This window comes from Lagopus leucura, unplaced genomic scaffold (genome assembly GCF_019238085.1).
Source record: "Lagopus leucura isolate 7727_CA_CO unplaced genomic scaffold, USGS_WTPT01 Super-Scaffold_100030, whole genome shotgun sequence".
Classification (NCBI taxonomy): domain Eukaryota; kingdom Metazoa; phylum Chordata; class Aves; order Galliformes; family Phasianidae; genus Lagopus; species Lagopus leucura.
The window spans coordinates 2,509,221-2,524,217 of NW_024962281.1; the positions used below are offsets into that span (position 1 = coordinate 2,509,221).

The 14,997-nt window shown below is 45.4% G+C and overlaps 2 protein-coding genes across 2 annotated transcripts in view; both read left to right on the top strand.

Annotated features, from left to right (window-relative positions):
* Window positions 1-3,985: 3,985 nt before the first annotated feature.
* On the top strand, window positions 3,986-8,922 carry CAMLG (calcium modulating ligand). Its single transcript, XM_042881545.1, has 4 exons — window positions 3,986-4,145; window positions 4,404-4,858; window positions 5,572-5,637; window positions 6,417-8,922. The coding sequence occupies exons 1-4, from the start codon at window positions 3,986-3,988 to the stop codon at window positions 6,606-6,608; spliced, it is 873 nt and encodes a 290-aa protein (XP_042737479.1). The 3' UTR covers window positions 6,609-8,922.
* Window positions 8,923-9,412: 490 nt separating this feature from the next.
* DDX46 (DEAD-box helicase 46) overlaps window positions 9,413-14,997 on the top strand; it is a 31,038-nt gene continuing 25,453 nt past the window's right edge. Inside the window, exons 1-4 of the mRNA XM_042881812.1 lie at window positions 9,413-9,499; window positions 12,618-12,800; window positions 13,060-13,200; window positions 14,724-14,841. Of these exons, the coding sequence (XP_042737746.1) occupies window positions 9,483-9,499; window positions 12,618-12,800; window positions 13,060-13,200; window positions 14,724-14,841 (459 nt within the window). The 5' untranslated portion in view covers window positions 9,413-9,482. The remainder of the gene's footprint in view (window positions 9,500-12,617; window positions 12,801-13,059; window positions 13,201-14,723; window positions 14,842-14,997) is intronic.

A 14,997-nucleotide genomic window follows, 5' to 3' on the forward strand; every position in this document is an offset into this window, starting at 1 on the left:
TATTTCTGTAACTCTTTGCTTTTTTTTTTTTTTGCTGCTAGATATAAAACCTCACAAAACTGATCATGATTTGCAGGGAAATTCTCTGTAAGTGCATCCAGTGATCACAGAGCATCTCCGTGTTCAGCTTAGGAATGCTTAAAGTAGCAATGAAGCAACTGTTCATTGTGAAACGAACAAATACTTTATTAAACATAGAATCCAGTGTTGGGAATGGATTATGGCTGATAGGACTCGAGGTAAGCTGAACCTGGACAAGATGGCTTAATTTATGGAAGCTTTTAGTAAGTCAGTATTCAAATTTAAGAAAACAACCAAGGAGAAGCAAGCCCTCCTCAGATGAGATGCATTAAAGTCAGTGACTGAGTGAGCAGCAGAAGTAGATTTCAGTAGCTTTGTTTTTCTTTAGTAAAATGAATAGTTTCAGTTATTGAATGGTGTGGGAGTGGAAGGTCAAGTAAGGTTATCTCTGACTTTTTATTTAAGATACATTGTGCTCCTGTTTACATGAACTGAATGTTAGGCCCCTAAAATTCGGTGTGCTTCTGAAATGTTTGTATGATGGCACTTAGAACACAGTGTTTTGAGACCACATCCAACATTCTGACACTAAAATTGGAGAACTTTTTCCAAAGACAAGAGCATTATATTTGAAGATCTGCTCATGGCTCGAGACACGCTTGAAGTTTCCAAAACTTCTTTACTGCGCTGCTTAATGAGCCTAGATCCAAAGCCAGCGTGCACCCAATGGAAGCTTTACATGTGCTCTCAGATCCCTGCCAGAGCTCCAGGTGGAAGCTGACACCGGGCTTGAAGTGAAAACTTATGTATGAAAAACATTTCATTTTATAGTAGCATATTAATAACTTTTGGAGATCTGACAGCAACATCAGGAGTATTTGTGTTACTGTGTCTGTACATCTGTGATGTAAGAAGAGGGAGGTGACAAATAGAAGGCCTTACGGACAAAATCTTTTTGTCGAACGATGTATGTAAAGGTCTTGCAAAGTCTTTCTGGGGCAAGTGATGTGGACAGGTAAAATATTTATAAACAAGAGGTCAAGCACGTACTGTGACTGGTCTGTTAGCTTGCACCTTGTGATACGAATGTGAGAGGACATCAGAGGTTAATCATTTGCTACCATTGCAGGCTGTAGCTACACTTGATTATCAGGAGTTGCCTTACTTCAGGGGAAGAGTTCCTGTGGAGAAATTGTCTTTTTGCTTGAGCACGAGAAGGTGAAGTTCAGAACAGTGTCTGAAATGGAATGAAAATACTATAATGGAACCTATTTAAGTTTCCCTGTCTGCTGTCTCTGTGGCAAACAGGAGTGTTTTTACTTGAACAGCTTTTTAGAGAATTGCACAGTTTCTAGACAGAATGCATCAGGTTTTTAACGCTTGGACAGTTGGGTGTTATTTTAGTTGGATATTATTTTCCCAGAGAAAGATGTCTCTTAATTTAAATGGAAGCTATGCACTTGCATAGGTTATCACTTAAAACTTGTGTTTTGGACATATTATCACTCAGAATGCTGAAAATTTGTCATTGCATCTAACAGCCCACCCCAAATCTGCTTCTTATGATGGCTGTATTTTAGCCCCCCTTTTTTTTTTTTTTTTTTTTTAATAAATGTTGGAGATTACTTCATTGCTCTACAGATACCAGGCTAACAGCTAAGGATGTCAGTCTATGGTGATTAACTTTTAGGGTCCCTAAGTTTTACAAGACCAAACGTATAAACAAGGCTTGGATGAACCCTCTTGGAGCAGAACTTGTCTTTTTCACCTTGGATTTTCACCTTGGAAGAAATTCTGTATTGAACTTCAAGTTTATTCCCTCACAGTGGGGAAAGCCTGCTGTGCTGTAAGGCTGACAAAGGACAGATGAACGCAGCTATCCATGATGTGTCACCTCTACCTGCCATTGAAAAATGAGGACACTGATGAACTGCAAAAACAGGCAAGAGTGGCTCTGGTTCTTAGATCTCATCACAGCTCTACCACTGCAAATGTACTCTATTTTTCCAGTTGAGGAATCTTTTTAAACTTATTTCTGTATTTGACACGTTAGTGTTCAGCCCATGTTGTTACCATACATTTTACTTTGCTTTCATTATTGTTTTTAATTTAATATATTTGAGTCTAAGTCCACATAGATTGTTTTGCAATAACTAGAATGATTCACTTTCATTTAGATTTAACTTCTTAACAGTATTTAATAAAAGATGCAAATGGCTGTTAAATAAGGGACCATTAAATGTGATTTTAAGCTTCTGTTTACTATTATGGATGTCATCCTTATAGTAAATTTAATTTTGTAAAGTAGTGTATGATATTGTATTATTAAATCTTTCCTTTCTGAACTTGGACATTTGATCTTCAGTATGAAATGATAAATCTTCCCCCTTCTGAATTTGAGACAGGATTTTCTTGTCCTCCTTTTTACAGTTTGTAATTTTCACTCTTTTATTCCTGTAAAAAGTCATTTGTAACACATGCAAATGCTTATTTTATCTGTGCTAATTTATCAGATTTGGCTACTCAATAAAATTAATTGGAAGAACTCACTCAAGTCCGTCAGTCTTTTCTTATCAGTGAAAGTACAGTACTGTATTTGGTCAGTCAAGATAAATAGCATGTAGCAGCAAGTGATAAATTCCACTTCCAGTAAAACTTTACTGGTAGTGATTCAGAAGGAGGGGGTGCTCTGAGGAAAGCCACTTCCAGTTGACGTGGAGTTTGTCAATGGTATTTTCTTGTCCCTTGTCATTCAGCATTACTATTTACCCTACTCTGGGCTTTGTCTCATCAGCCCTCATTGGTGCTGCGCTCCACCGCATGGAACCCTGCTGTCCATCGGGGTTTTCAGCCAGTGATGCTGGGTGGAATTCAGCCTGCCTTCAGGACAGTGATTAACTTTACTGTAGGCAATCCCATATAATACTCTACTCTTTTGATGCTTCTTTTTATTGTGGAATACATTCCATATTATGTCAGGTTTTTTTTTTTTATGAGCTCTCATCACTGCTTCTGGTTCATTTTAAGTTAATGTGTGAGCCTGGTGCTTTGAAATCTGCCTTTAACAGCCCTTGCTTACAGAATCCTATTTCAGAAACATTCCTTAGTTTTCTCTCTGTAAAGATCTGCTGCTGCGTTCAGTGCTCCGGCTGCACAGCCCTCCTGGTGCTGGCCTCGGCCAGGGCCCAGCCCTGCTCCTGACATCACGGCCTGATGCAGTGCGAGGCTGAGTGAAGGAAATCAGTCGGACTGACGACAAGAATCCGTGCCACTGCCGTGTTTGGTTCGGTTCTCAGGTCCTTCCACCGCACTGCATGTCACTATCGGAGCGCTCAGCTAAAAGGCGGCGCTGTCCCCGGCTTTACCGCTTTTTGTCACACGGGCAGAAGTGTGATGTGCTTCTGTACCCGAAACGGCCGTGCTGGAGGTTAAACTCAGCTGAGGTCTGCGGGAGCCGCTCCTGCCAGCGGAGCTCCTGCAGTTTAACGGCATTCCGCTTCCTGTTCCTGTGAATCAGTAAGCACTTCCTCGGTTACAAACGCTCCTCTGACGGTTTGCGTGCAGCGTGGTGTCTTTACCTCTTTTTACCGTAAGAAGGGCGTTAGCCTCGTGTCCGAGGCTCGGTGTCTTATCCAGGCGGGCTGCGGGCGGAGCCCTGCATGCGCTTACAGCCCTCACCTCGGGGCCCCGCCGCCCTCCCCGTCCCGATGGGGGATCGGGCCGCCTCGCTTCCTCTCGCCCTGTGACGTCACTTCCGGTAACGGGGCGGCCATCTTAGTTGAGGGCACAGCTCTCCGCGCGGCCCCGTCAAAGAGGGGCTGGCGGCGGGCTCTCCCCGTTCTCTTTGCCCTTAACCGAGGTGGCGGCGCGGGCTTCTGGCCCTGGAAGTGGGCGGTGACGGCGCCTGCGCGTTGAGGCGGCGCAGCCCCTTTTTGTGCGGCGGCGCGGCCTCTTTCTGCCGGGGATGGAGGACGGCGGCGGGGCGGGAGCGGCGTCCCCGGGGACCCCCGCGGGGCTCTCGGCCTCCCAGAGGCGGGCGGAGCTGCGGCGGAGGAAGCTGCTGATGAACTCGGAAGAACGGATCAACCGCATCATGGGCTTCCACCGGCCCGCGGCGGGCAAGGGTGAGCCCTGCGGCGCCGTGTGGGGATCCCGGCCCTGCCCCTTCCCGGCCCTTTTGCTCGGTGCTTGCAGACGGTCGCTCGGCGGGTTTCTTACGCAGCGAGGCAGGGCTGTCCGTGCCCTCAGGGGTTTCCCTGCGCGTTCGCCGCCGGGCGGTTGCCTTTCGGGCTGTCTGGACGTCAGCGCTGACCCTCGGTGGGGCTGAAATGCCGTTCTGAGCTCCGTGTGTGTAACTGCCTGTTTTTGTTTCTCTTCTTTAGATGACGAAAGTCACGTCGAATCAAAACTTCAACACGAACAAGATAAATCGAATTCCCTTCCTCTTCCTTCTGTTTCTAAGAGAATCGTGCTCGGTGATTCTGTCTCTAATGTGTCCGGATCGGCTGACCATGCAGGCAGCCTGGGAGACCTCAAAGGCGATAAGGACTTGTTCAGTAAAACTCCACAGCTTGTCAGTGAGGGCACAGGCGAGCTCCGTCACCGTAACAGAGGGGAGCTGCCATCCGAAGCCGCTGCACGGCCACCCAGGCATGGATTAGAGCAGTACTTATCCAGGTTTGATGAAGCTCTGAAGCTGAGGAACCAGCTGATGAATGAGAAGCCAAGCCAAGAGAACGGGAATGCGGTGGAGGAGTTTGATTCTTTCCGCATTTTTAGATTAGTGGGATGTGCTCTGCTTGCCATTGCAGTGAGGGCGTTTGTGTGCAAATACTTGGTGAGTTCAGGAAAGCAAACAATCCCGTTCTGTTTGGCTAGTTAACTGCAGGCTTAGGACTCAGCTCATGTAAAACGCTGTTTGCCTGGGGTTGAAAGCTGTTTATGTAGGGTTAAGTGAGTTGGGAACTTCAGGCACTCTTTACAACTGTGTAAAAGCTATAAAAAATACCCACTGAACAACCACTCTGGCATTCCTTGAGATGGTAACTCAATCAGAATCTGTGTTATCTAGCAGAGCCACCAAGTTACAGCTAAGAGTTGCATGCTTTTGGTCCTTAATGTTTTCAGCAGAAGCAACACTGGAATAATTATTACTGCTTAAGTCCTATGCAAGTTTGAGTCAACTGTTATTCTTTCCGAAAGAATAATTGAGTAAAAAAGGCAGTGTTTGCACTGTGACATGCAGATCCCACTCATTTATCGACCTCTTAAGAAAAACAGTTCCTCAGTAGTGCAGGTGTCTGCAGGCACATCTTACAGAAGTGCATGACTGGTACAGCCTGCCACCTTCTGGAGCACTGCTTGTTTTTACACACTGCTCTGTCATGCAATTTCAGGTATAAGGCTGAAGGCAAGCAGGGTAGAACAATGCTTCTGACACCTAACTTGTCTGCTTACATTTGTAGTATTCAACAACACTGTTGATAACTAAATTTCTGTTTTCTTACCTATTATTTCTGAATTTTAATATATTCTTTTGTGTTCCTTCAGTCAATATTTGCACCATTTCTTACTCTACAACTTGCGTACATGGGACTATCCAAGTACTTTCCAAAGGTAAAACAATTTTTCACAATTGGATTAATTTCAAATATTTTAAGCCTGTGCTTAGATTTCTTGTTGCATGGGGAGTATTCATATTTTGAGCTGTAGAAGTGAGACTTATCAAATGCTCATAGCTAATGCTAGCAGTTAGTATTCCCAGATTTAGTCCAAATCTCTTTAAAAGTTGCTGTGAAAATGTGGGCTAGCAGCTTATTTAGCTATCAGCTAATTAAAAGCATCTGACTGGGAAATTCCAGTTTATCTTTCATGTCTTTAGGATGCTTGCTTTTCTTTCAGGTAGTGCTCTTCTGTGGTTACTGTTAGCTCTATCAACGGCCATTGGGCATATGTGATTCCTGGGCAAAATTTGTGGGGGTGGTCATTAAGGAATGAGGTGGTTTGGGCTTTAAGGGCTCTGTGTTCCATTTGTGGTTTTAGTTTGAATGACAGCTAGAAGTGAGACGTTTGTGCATGAAGCTTTGTGCTTACCTTCAGTTCAGAACGCCACTTTACAGCTGGATTGGATTGCCACTGTGAAGTGGGCATAACAGCTGTGATGCAGTTGTTCTGCTGTTCACTAGCTTCTCCTTCAGCTCCTCAGATCCTTCACAGTTTGAATTTGTAGCTAGGATAAATAAGGTACTGTGAATCCTGAGAATCCTGTCTGGAGAGAATCAGTGCAAACATGGTATTCTTATCAGTGAATCTGGAGGTGCCTGGGTGTGTGAAACTGGGATGTTAAGCAGAACTGGACTGCAGCAGAACTAACATTCTGTGTTTTTTCCTTCTAGAGTGAGAAGAAGGTGAAAACGACAGTACTGACTGCTGCTCTTTTACTGTCTGGAATCCCTGCAGAAGTGATCAGTCGCTCTATGGACACCTACAGCAAAATGGGAGATGTTTTCACAGACCTCTGTGTCTACTTCTTTACTTTTATCTTTTGCCACGAACTCACTCTGTTCTTCGGCTCTGAAGTACCATGATGGCTGTAGAGTTCAATGCAGTACTTACACTAAAGCTTTCTGGTCTGTATGCCTTTAACATCTGACAGGTTGAATCCTTAGTTAAAATTCTTTCCTGTTCTTGAATGCTTGAAAGGAGCCTTAAATCCAGTCGTTTGGGAGATGGAACAGCAAGGTCCCAGGCTGCCAGTCATATTAACTTGGTTTATTTAAATACTATGTCTGTCCACTATAAATGTGAAGAATAGAATGCAAGTGTTGCTGGATGATTTGTTTAGTGAGGTGATGTCCTTCTCACCTCCTTCATAGAAATTTACAAAGCTTTGTTCTTTCTGGTGAGAGCAAAGAGAATTCCTTTCAGGGGAACCAAATATATATATATATATATATAGTACAAATATAGCAAATATAGCTCAGTTTGTGTTGCTCCTGTTTTTAAAGAAAGCTCTAAATGAAAGAAATCCCCGTATTTTGTTGTTCCAGCTCAGATTGTCAAACTAAGTAGCTGCTTTTGGAGAATGTTGGCAAAACATGCCACTGTTGTCCTAAACCTTGCCTTATATACATTGGTTGTGGTTAATGTAATTTCACAATTCTAGGGCAAAACAGCCAAGCAAAAAAAGGAAAAAAAAAAAGGCAAAAAAAAAAAAATCACCCAACCTCCTGTTGTTTACAAGTGTCATTAATCAAAAAGTGGGAGGAAAATTGTTAAAATTGTGAATCTCATCTGTTTGTGAGTTCTCAGCAGCCAATGCTAGCGTAGCTCACTGGGCTTTTTTTCCTAAATGAACACAAATACCAACTCACCTCAGGAGGGGGAAGTTGTACAGACCAGCCACCAAGCTGCAAAGTCGAACATTTGTCTGCTAGATGTAAACATGGGTCTTTGCTGGACTGCCCAGGGCAATTTTCTTCCTACATGACCCTCATCATCTTGACATGTTCATGATCAACCAATTGCATGTGAACAGAATACAATTGCTAGGAGTTCTGCTGTGCTGTATGACAGTGCTGCACCCCAGTAGTATAAATAGGGCCTTTGATTCAGCAGATCTGTGGATGTTAACCTGAAGTGGTTTTGCAATTGCCCCAGTGAAACCCTATTAGCTGTTCCTGTTTTAAGTCCCTTGTGTTACATGTGAGAGTAAAATAAGAAATAAACTGCTGTTTTTACTTGACTACCACATAAAGATCTATGTATAAAGAGAGAAGGCATATTTTTCCTGTGGAAATCCAGCCACGTAGCTGGAAAGACAACAAATACAAGTGAGCCCTGGCTGAAGTAGCAGGCTACTGAATGTTCTTGTTTTCCATTATAAGAATTTTGGTGAGAGGAGGGAGGTGTCATTCCAAATAGTCAGCCTTACATGCTGGTGATCTGTGAAAATTTATGTTGAAGGTAAACTTGGTATGATTTTGCTTTGTAGCTTTAAGATTAGAATCTAGGCGCCGAGATAACAGGAGCTAATGCACTTTTAGTTTAGAGAAACACGTAGCTACCTTGTTGTTTGCAGAGCTTTTTTAGGGTTGATTATCCATATTTAACACACATTGCCCCGCTTTCTGTGTAGTCTTTCCTGTTAAAGATTCCTGCTAAAATTTCAGCACTGGATTTCAGACTCTTGTGTTAGGTATGTTTGTGGCATGACAGCTTGTGTATTGCTTTGACAATTATTTTTTTTACTGATTATTTTCCAGTGAATGTTATATTTCAGGTGTCCAAGGCTGGGCTTGAAAAGGTTCTGACTTAGGCCTGTTAGCACAGATGTAAATAAAGTTTCTGAAGTGGACAGGAGTTTCACCAAATTGAAATAGCTGACTTGAAAAATAAAACGTTACAGTGAGTTTGAGAGTTACCATTGCTCTCACCTACTATATGCCTGAGTGTGATACAACTAAATGGCGAAAATACCATCTGACAAAGGCAGTGAGCTTTGAATCTCGAGCAAAATAATAATATCCACCTGGATAACCAGAAAGGTGACCACCTGTTGTAGGTTCAGTCAACCCCTTTTGCAGCCCTTCTGTACAAAGGGAGATGGTGCAGGTTATTTTGTCAGGTGCTGAAGGGAAGCATGCCAGCAGAGCCCACACGGAGCTTTTCAGCCTGCAGGTGTGAGCTGTTGCCTGGTGGGCTTCCAGGCGGGACTGGAACATGGACTTCTTGTCTGCGAGGGATGGGAAAGGGCTGGCTGGGGCCTCTCTGAGCTACTCCTCATCTTTGGCCAAGAAATGAATCTCCTTCATTCCGTTTTAACTTATCTTTGTTTACCCATGTTGTTTATGTATATTGCTGAACCGATGGTTTTCTATTAAAAGTACATTTGTTACCCCCTTCCTTTGTGCTCGGACGTTGTCTGTCAGCCCAGCAAGTCGCGGTTTGTTCAATAGCTTCAGGAGCGTTGGTGCTGGGAGGAGCAGCTGGGTGTTTTGGTGGCAGGGCTGAGCCCTGGCCTCGCTGTGACTCTTGTTTTGGTTCCATATCACACACTTGAGCTTGGTGCTCAGCAGCCACGCTGCACATCGCACTAGGTGACGCGCAGGGCGCTTCCTGAGGACTCGGGAGCAGGAAGCGAGGCCGCGGCTGGCAGCCCGGCTGCCGACCTGGGGCTCTGCGGTTTCTTCATCCCATCTCTCCGAGGCACCTCTCGCAGGAACACTTCGTTGTTTGTTTTTTTTTCCCTTCCCTTTTGATGTTGTTCCCCGATTCCTCGCCTCCTGCCCGCTCTGACGGCTCTGCGCCCTCCGGCCTCCGGGGGCGCTGCCGCCCCGCCGCGGGCCGGAAGTGCCGCGGGCCGCTTCCCGCCGCGCCGCCGCCTCGCCTCGTCGTTCCGGGTGCTGGGGCTCCGGATGGCCGCCGCCTCGTAGCGCGGGGCTCGCACCGCCATCGCCGCCATGGGCCGGGAGTCCAGGTGAGGGCGGCGGGCTCGCGGCCGGGGTCGCGGGCGTCCAGACCCGCTGCGGAGTCCGCGGGCGCTTCGAGTAGCAGCCCGCCGACCGCGTGTGGGAACAAAGGGCCGCGGCGGCCTGCGGGCGCGCTGAGGGCGCTGCTGGGTCCTCCCGCCGCCTGCCGCGGCCTTCCGTCGTTCCGAGCAGCGGGGGGCCGGGCTCGGGCTTTGAGAGCGGGCTGTGGAGCCGTGGGACGGCGCTGTGCTCGGGGCACTCCGGGTTTCCCTGCCCGGCGCTGTCGCCTTACTCGCTTGGCTCAGCCCGGTTCCAGGGCTGTTTGTCCGGCGCCGGGCTCCCGGGAGCGGCGGTCCATAGCGGTGTTCTGTGCTGCTGGGCTCCGGGCAGCGGGTCCGGGCCTCTCTGGGCTCATGTGGCCTCGTCGAGTTTGGTGTGAAGTAATAACAGCAGCATCGTCAGCCTGCTACGCTTTTTAAGGTGTTTTTTTTTTTTTTTTTTTTTTTTTTTAAGTTTCCTATTGATGATACTGGAAATATCCAAATATTTGTTGTCAGGACGGTGTCTCTGATAAAAGCAGATTTTATTCACGATTGCAGTGGCGGACGTCCCGCGAGCAGGAGCGCGCCTATGGACACAACATGACAGCCTTTATAGCCTGTTTTCTCCCCCTTGCCTCCCCCCCGCCCTGTTTCCCCGCTGGCTGGGTACTCCAGGTTCACAATCTTATCAGAAGGTTTACATTTGTTAATTACTTGTTAATTTGTTTGTTACCTGGTGTCGGTCGTCTCCAAGATGTCTCAGCACTCTTCTTGTTCATACTGATATGGTGATTTTCTTCAGAGTCCTTGTTAAACAAAGAGTACGGAGGGGAGGTGCCCGATCTTCCTCAATACTTTCTTCAGGCACTCCCTGAGGCATGTAAAGAATTGTCCTTTTAATTTGCACAGGATACTCGTGCAATGTGTGTGACAAAATATACATATATACACCTATATACAGAGCGTGCATTCCTGGGGGAGGTTCGTCTAGAGAATAAGTGATGTAAACTATCAAGAGACTCTCAAGTAAAGTAGAAAGACTCTCAAAAAGTACTATGACAGCGGAGACCATGAAATAAAAAAATATTATCCAATTCTAATGCAGAAACATTTGATTCCCACAATGAGGCGTTTATGGAACGTATCTCTTTATGTTTCAGCATCGCCATGTCCCTTTTGTCCTCTCTGGGCTTAATACAAACACCTTATTTGGTGCTTTAATTAATTCAGCAGTAAGGTGGTCATAGGCTCCCTGTGTGTGCTGGTCACTGCTGCCAGGTGCTGTGGAGCTGCTCACAGCTGTTAGGCTTTAAACCAGCTCTGCTGTGTGCTGGTGCTGTTGGTCCGTCTGTACTGACTAGTTTAATCTATCATCAGATATCTGATGATATTAAAATATCATATGATATCTGATGATGTTAAAATCTGATGATAATCTATCAGATTTTAACACTGAAACAGTGTTAACACACAGCCTGCTAACAATCTGCAGGCTGCAAAATCTGCTGGCAGCTCAGCTCCGGGTGCTGGCTCTGGATCTCTCAGGACTGCTTTACTTACCCCAGTACAGCTTCCATTCTGATAATGTGTTTGGTTTTAATTGGGCTTCGGGGTTGGACCGAACAGAGAAGTTGGCAGAAAGCACTCACAGAACGTGTTTGTCAAACCAGGCCATGGGTCTCTTCTTGTATAAGCAGCCTTTGCTGGTCCCACTTGTGTCCCTTGCTCTCAGAAGCCCCATCCCTTCTGCAAGTCTTTCTGTTTGTGGCAGCTGCGTGGTGAACCAGGCTGTACAAATTAAAATAAAAAAAAAAAAGGTAAAATGGGGTTTTAAAGTCAATTGTTTGATGTGGTTTACAGTGTTCAAAATGCTTTAAAGGAAAGAGAAGAAATGGTGAGGGTGAGAGGGAGTGGTGGGTGGAGAAGGGCAGGGTTGGTGTTGGACTTGCTGTAGGGAAATGCTCCTCAGACTGAAATGAGATGCCCAGACTTGTTGCACATTGTAGAGGAGAATGCAAAAAGAAATCTTGGGGGGAAATGGGAAGCAGTTCTCATGGCATTTTGTGGCTGAGATTGGAAGAAAGAAAAGGTATCTGACAGTGACAGATGTTTTCCACGTTCAGTCATACTGCTGGTAGGCAGGATGTGGATGGCACACTGCTACGGCACTGATTCCAAATGTACACAACACCTCAATATACCACCGGGCTGAAATAAACTCTGTTATGTTTAGCGCCAGTACTGTTCTCACACAACTGTTGGCAATGACAAAAGGGAAGGGATGTGGAGGACTTGAGGTTCTGCCTTCTCTGCTTCTTCCCACTTCCCAAACCTTGTTCTTGGGGAGCGTTGGCGAGCCGTGGGCTGTGGGAGGATGGATCGAGGGAATTATTCTGATGCTGTGTCTGGTAGGAACTGGAAAAAGAGGAGACAGTGCACTGGAGATCCCTCTGTAACGTGTATGCTGATGTGAAGATTTTCTGGGAGAAAGTACTGCTGTCTCCTGCAGCTGGATTGGGATAAGAGAGAATTAGCAAAGGGAGAAAATCTCCCATCTCCATCACACACCTTAAGGCTGTTTTTCTGTTGTTTGAGTTCAGCATCTTAAAGGCATTGACCACTGCGGCATCACGTGCTCACATTTTTTTTCTTCAGTTGCATTTTGACAGCCTTTCCTCTGAGCAGAGGTTCAAGTTATGTAGCTTATCTGAATGAAAGTACAGAGATCAGCAGCAACAACAGATGTTGAGCAAATTTTATGAGGTAGCTTCAGAGAGACTTAGTCTTTCCCAGCGCATCATAGAAATTGGGGAATGTCTAACCAGGGCATTGTTTTTGATGTTCCAGTGTTCCTGTGATACGCTTAGATAAGCACACTAAAACAAACGTGTGTCTGAGTCATTCCTGTGATTTCAGCATCCTGAGGGATGTGTGCACACTAATTGATTTTGCAAAATTACTGCAAAGGGCTTTTATAGGTACCACAAATTACGAGAAATAATTCACGCAGATACGACAGACCTCCCTCCCCACTGCAAGCTGTCCTCAGGCTCACTCTCGCCTTTGTTCTGTGGCCTCACGACAGGCATTATCGGAAGCGCTCTGCGTCGCGGGGCCGCTCTGGGAGCCGCTCCAGAAGTCGTTCTCCATCTGACAAAAGGAAACGGGAGGACAGGCGCTCCAGGAGCAGAGATCGGGATCGTAGACGGGAGCGGTCGCGCAGCAGGGACAAGAGGAGATCCCGTTCACGTGACAGGAAGCGCCAGAGGTATGAGTTCCAAAGCATGGGAGAGTGCTTGTTATGCAGGGTTGATATTCCTCCTCTGCAGCTGTTTACTTTGTTGTTGTTCGTAATAGATTTTACTGTGCTTAATATTTTTGCTTATGAAATGATGTTTTGGTGCTGGTGTTTGTAAGCTGTTAGCGATCTTGATGATTATTGGATTCCTTTTAAACCTGTTCCTTAGTAGCAGGCTAAAATGATGCTGTTGTCACATGCTGAGAAGTGCGCTTTTGTTTTGGGGCAGACGTTCGAGGAGTAGAGAAAGGGAACGGAGTCGGGAGAGAAGAAGATCGAGGAGCCGAGAGAGAAGGCGCTCCAGGAGCAGAAGTAGAGGCAGACGGTCTCGATCCCCCAGTCCGAGCAAGAACAGGAAGACAGAAAACAGGTATTTGTGTTCGTAGAATCAGAGAATCACCAAGGTTAGAAAAGACCCCCAGGATCACCCAGAATTATCCACTGATGACCAACAGCTCTCACCAAACCACATCCCTCAACACAGCATCCAAACGTTCCTTGAACACCTCCAGGGTCGGTGACTCCACCACCTCCCTGGGCAGCCCATTCCAGTGCCTGACCACTCTTTCAGAGAAGCAGTATTTCCTAATGTCCAGCCTGAATCTCCCCTGGCCCAGCTTGAAGCCATTCCCTCTAGTTCTATCACTGCTTACGCTAGAGAAGAGGCCGACCCCCAGCTCACTGCAACCTCCTTCAGGTAGTTATAGAGAGCACTGAGGTCTCCCCTGAGCCTCCTCTTCTCCAGACCAAACAGTCCCAGCTCTGTCAGCCACTCCTCATAAGGCCTGTGCTTCAGACCCCTCACCAACTTTGTTACCCTTTGTTGCCCTTCTTTGTGTTCTCTTGTTCCATTCCATATGGTAGTAACTAACCACTGTAAACATACTGTTATACTGGAAGGAATCATTGGGAAAACCAGCCAAAGATTTTGTGTGTAGAGCAAGGAGAATTTTCTGAGTGTACTGTAATTTCCCATCACTTAAAGTCGTTTGATGGACTAAGTATTTTTGTATTCCTCACTTGAGGGTGTGTAAATGCTATTCTGTGTATGTATTAATTATTTCTCATGCTGTTTGTTGTGAGAATGTTTTTGTAAAATGAGTAGTGGGTCCATAAGTTCTAAGAGTCTGTATAAAGAGCAAGCAGGTTGACAAACATTTAGAAATGATGAGCAGCTGGAATGAGTCCTTTAGGATAATCGTATGGCTGGCATTAGAATTATTCAGTGGGCTGTGAAGTAACCTTAATGAGATTTAATTGGCTAACGTGAATTTTATTATTACGAGCTCGCAAACATTTGGTTCAGATACATTTCTTTTTAATAGGAAGCACGTTAGGATAATAAAATCTGTGATAAGTGGGCTTTGTTTTAAATGGAAGTCTGGGTGTTGCATATGAGTTCTATAAGCAGCTTTTCCAGGGAGAGGTGTTTCAGTGTCCTTCAGACTGCAGTGTATTTGCAGAGGGACATTCAAACTTCCATAGCAAGGAGCAAGATCGCTTTCCATTCCCCTAGAAATAGAACAAACAGGACTTTTTTTTGTATCTCTTTCCAAACTGCTGTCTTCAAAGAGGTGTAGAAAAAACAACAGAACCACTGGAGTGTCTGTAGTAAGTGTTCTGGAACTGAATGCTGCAGCTTGGCCCTATGAAGAAATGAGAAAAACAGAAGGAGAGCATGTGAACCAGTGAATTGCAATAGGTTGTGCATTTCTGGCAGTTGTAGGGCATATTTCCATGAATCAGAGAAAGACTTTCTAGGAGATATTGTGCACTTCATAAGATATTTGAAAACACAGCCCTGTTTGTGGTGTTCACGGTTTTGGCTCTATCCAACACATTTATTCCCCCCTTAAACAAATGTTTTAAGAAATCTTTGCTGTTACCTTTCAGATCAAGATCTAAAGAAAGGACAGAAGGTGTGGAAGTTTCCAAAGAAAAGAAAAAAGAGAAAGATGACAAGGAAGAAGAGAAAGATAAAGATACCAGTGCATCTACTGTGGCCACTGAGGTGGGAGCTCTTAGGATAATCCTTTAACTTTTAAATGTATAAACCAGGAGTTAAGATAGCCATAGATTACTGTATTAACAAAAGAAACAGGATTGGCCAGAATCCCTGCTGAGTGAAAGAGTCCCATTCTCTCCTGTAACTCCTGTTACAGAGTGT

Excerpts from the sequence above, each read along its gene's own strand:
- CAMLG (XM_042881545.1), top strand. The coding sequence starts at position 3,986 with ATGGAGGACGGCGGCGGGGCGGGAGCGGCGTCCCCGGGGACCCCCGCG. Across the intron at positions 4,146-4,403 it reads CCGGCCCGCGGCGGGCAAGG|ATGACGAAAGTCACGTCGAA; the intron begins GTGAGCCCTGCG and ends TCTCTTCTTTAG. Across the intron at positions 5,638-6,416 it reads TATCCAAGTACTTTCCAAAG|AGTGAGAAGAAGGTGAAAAC; the intron begins GTAAAACAATTT and ends TTTTCCTTCTAG.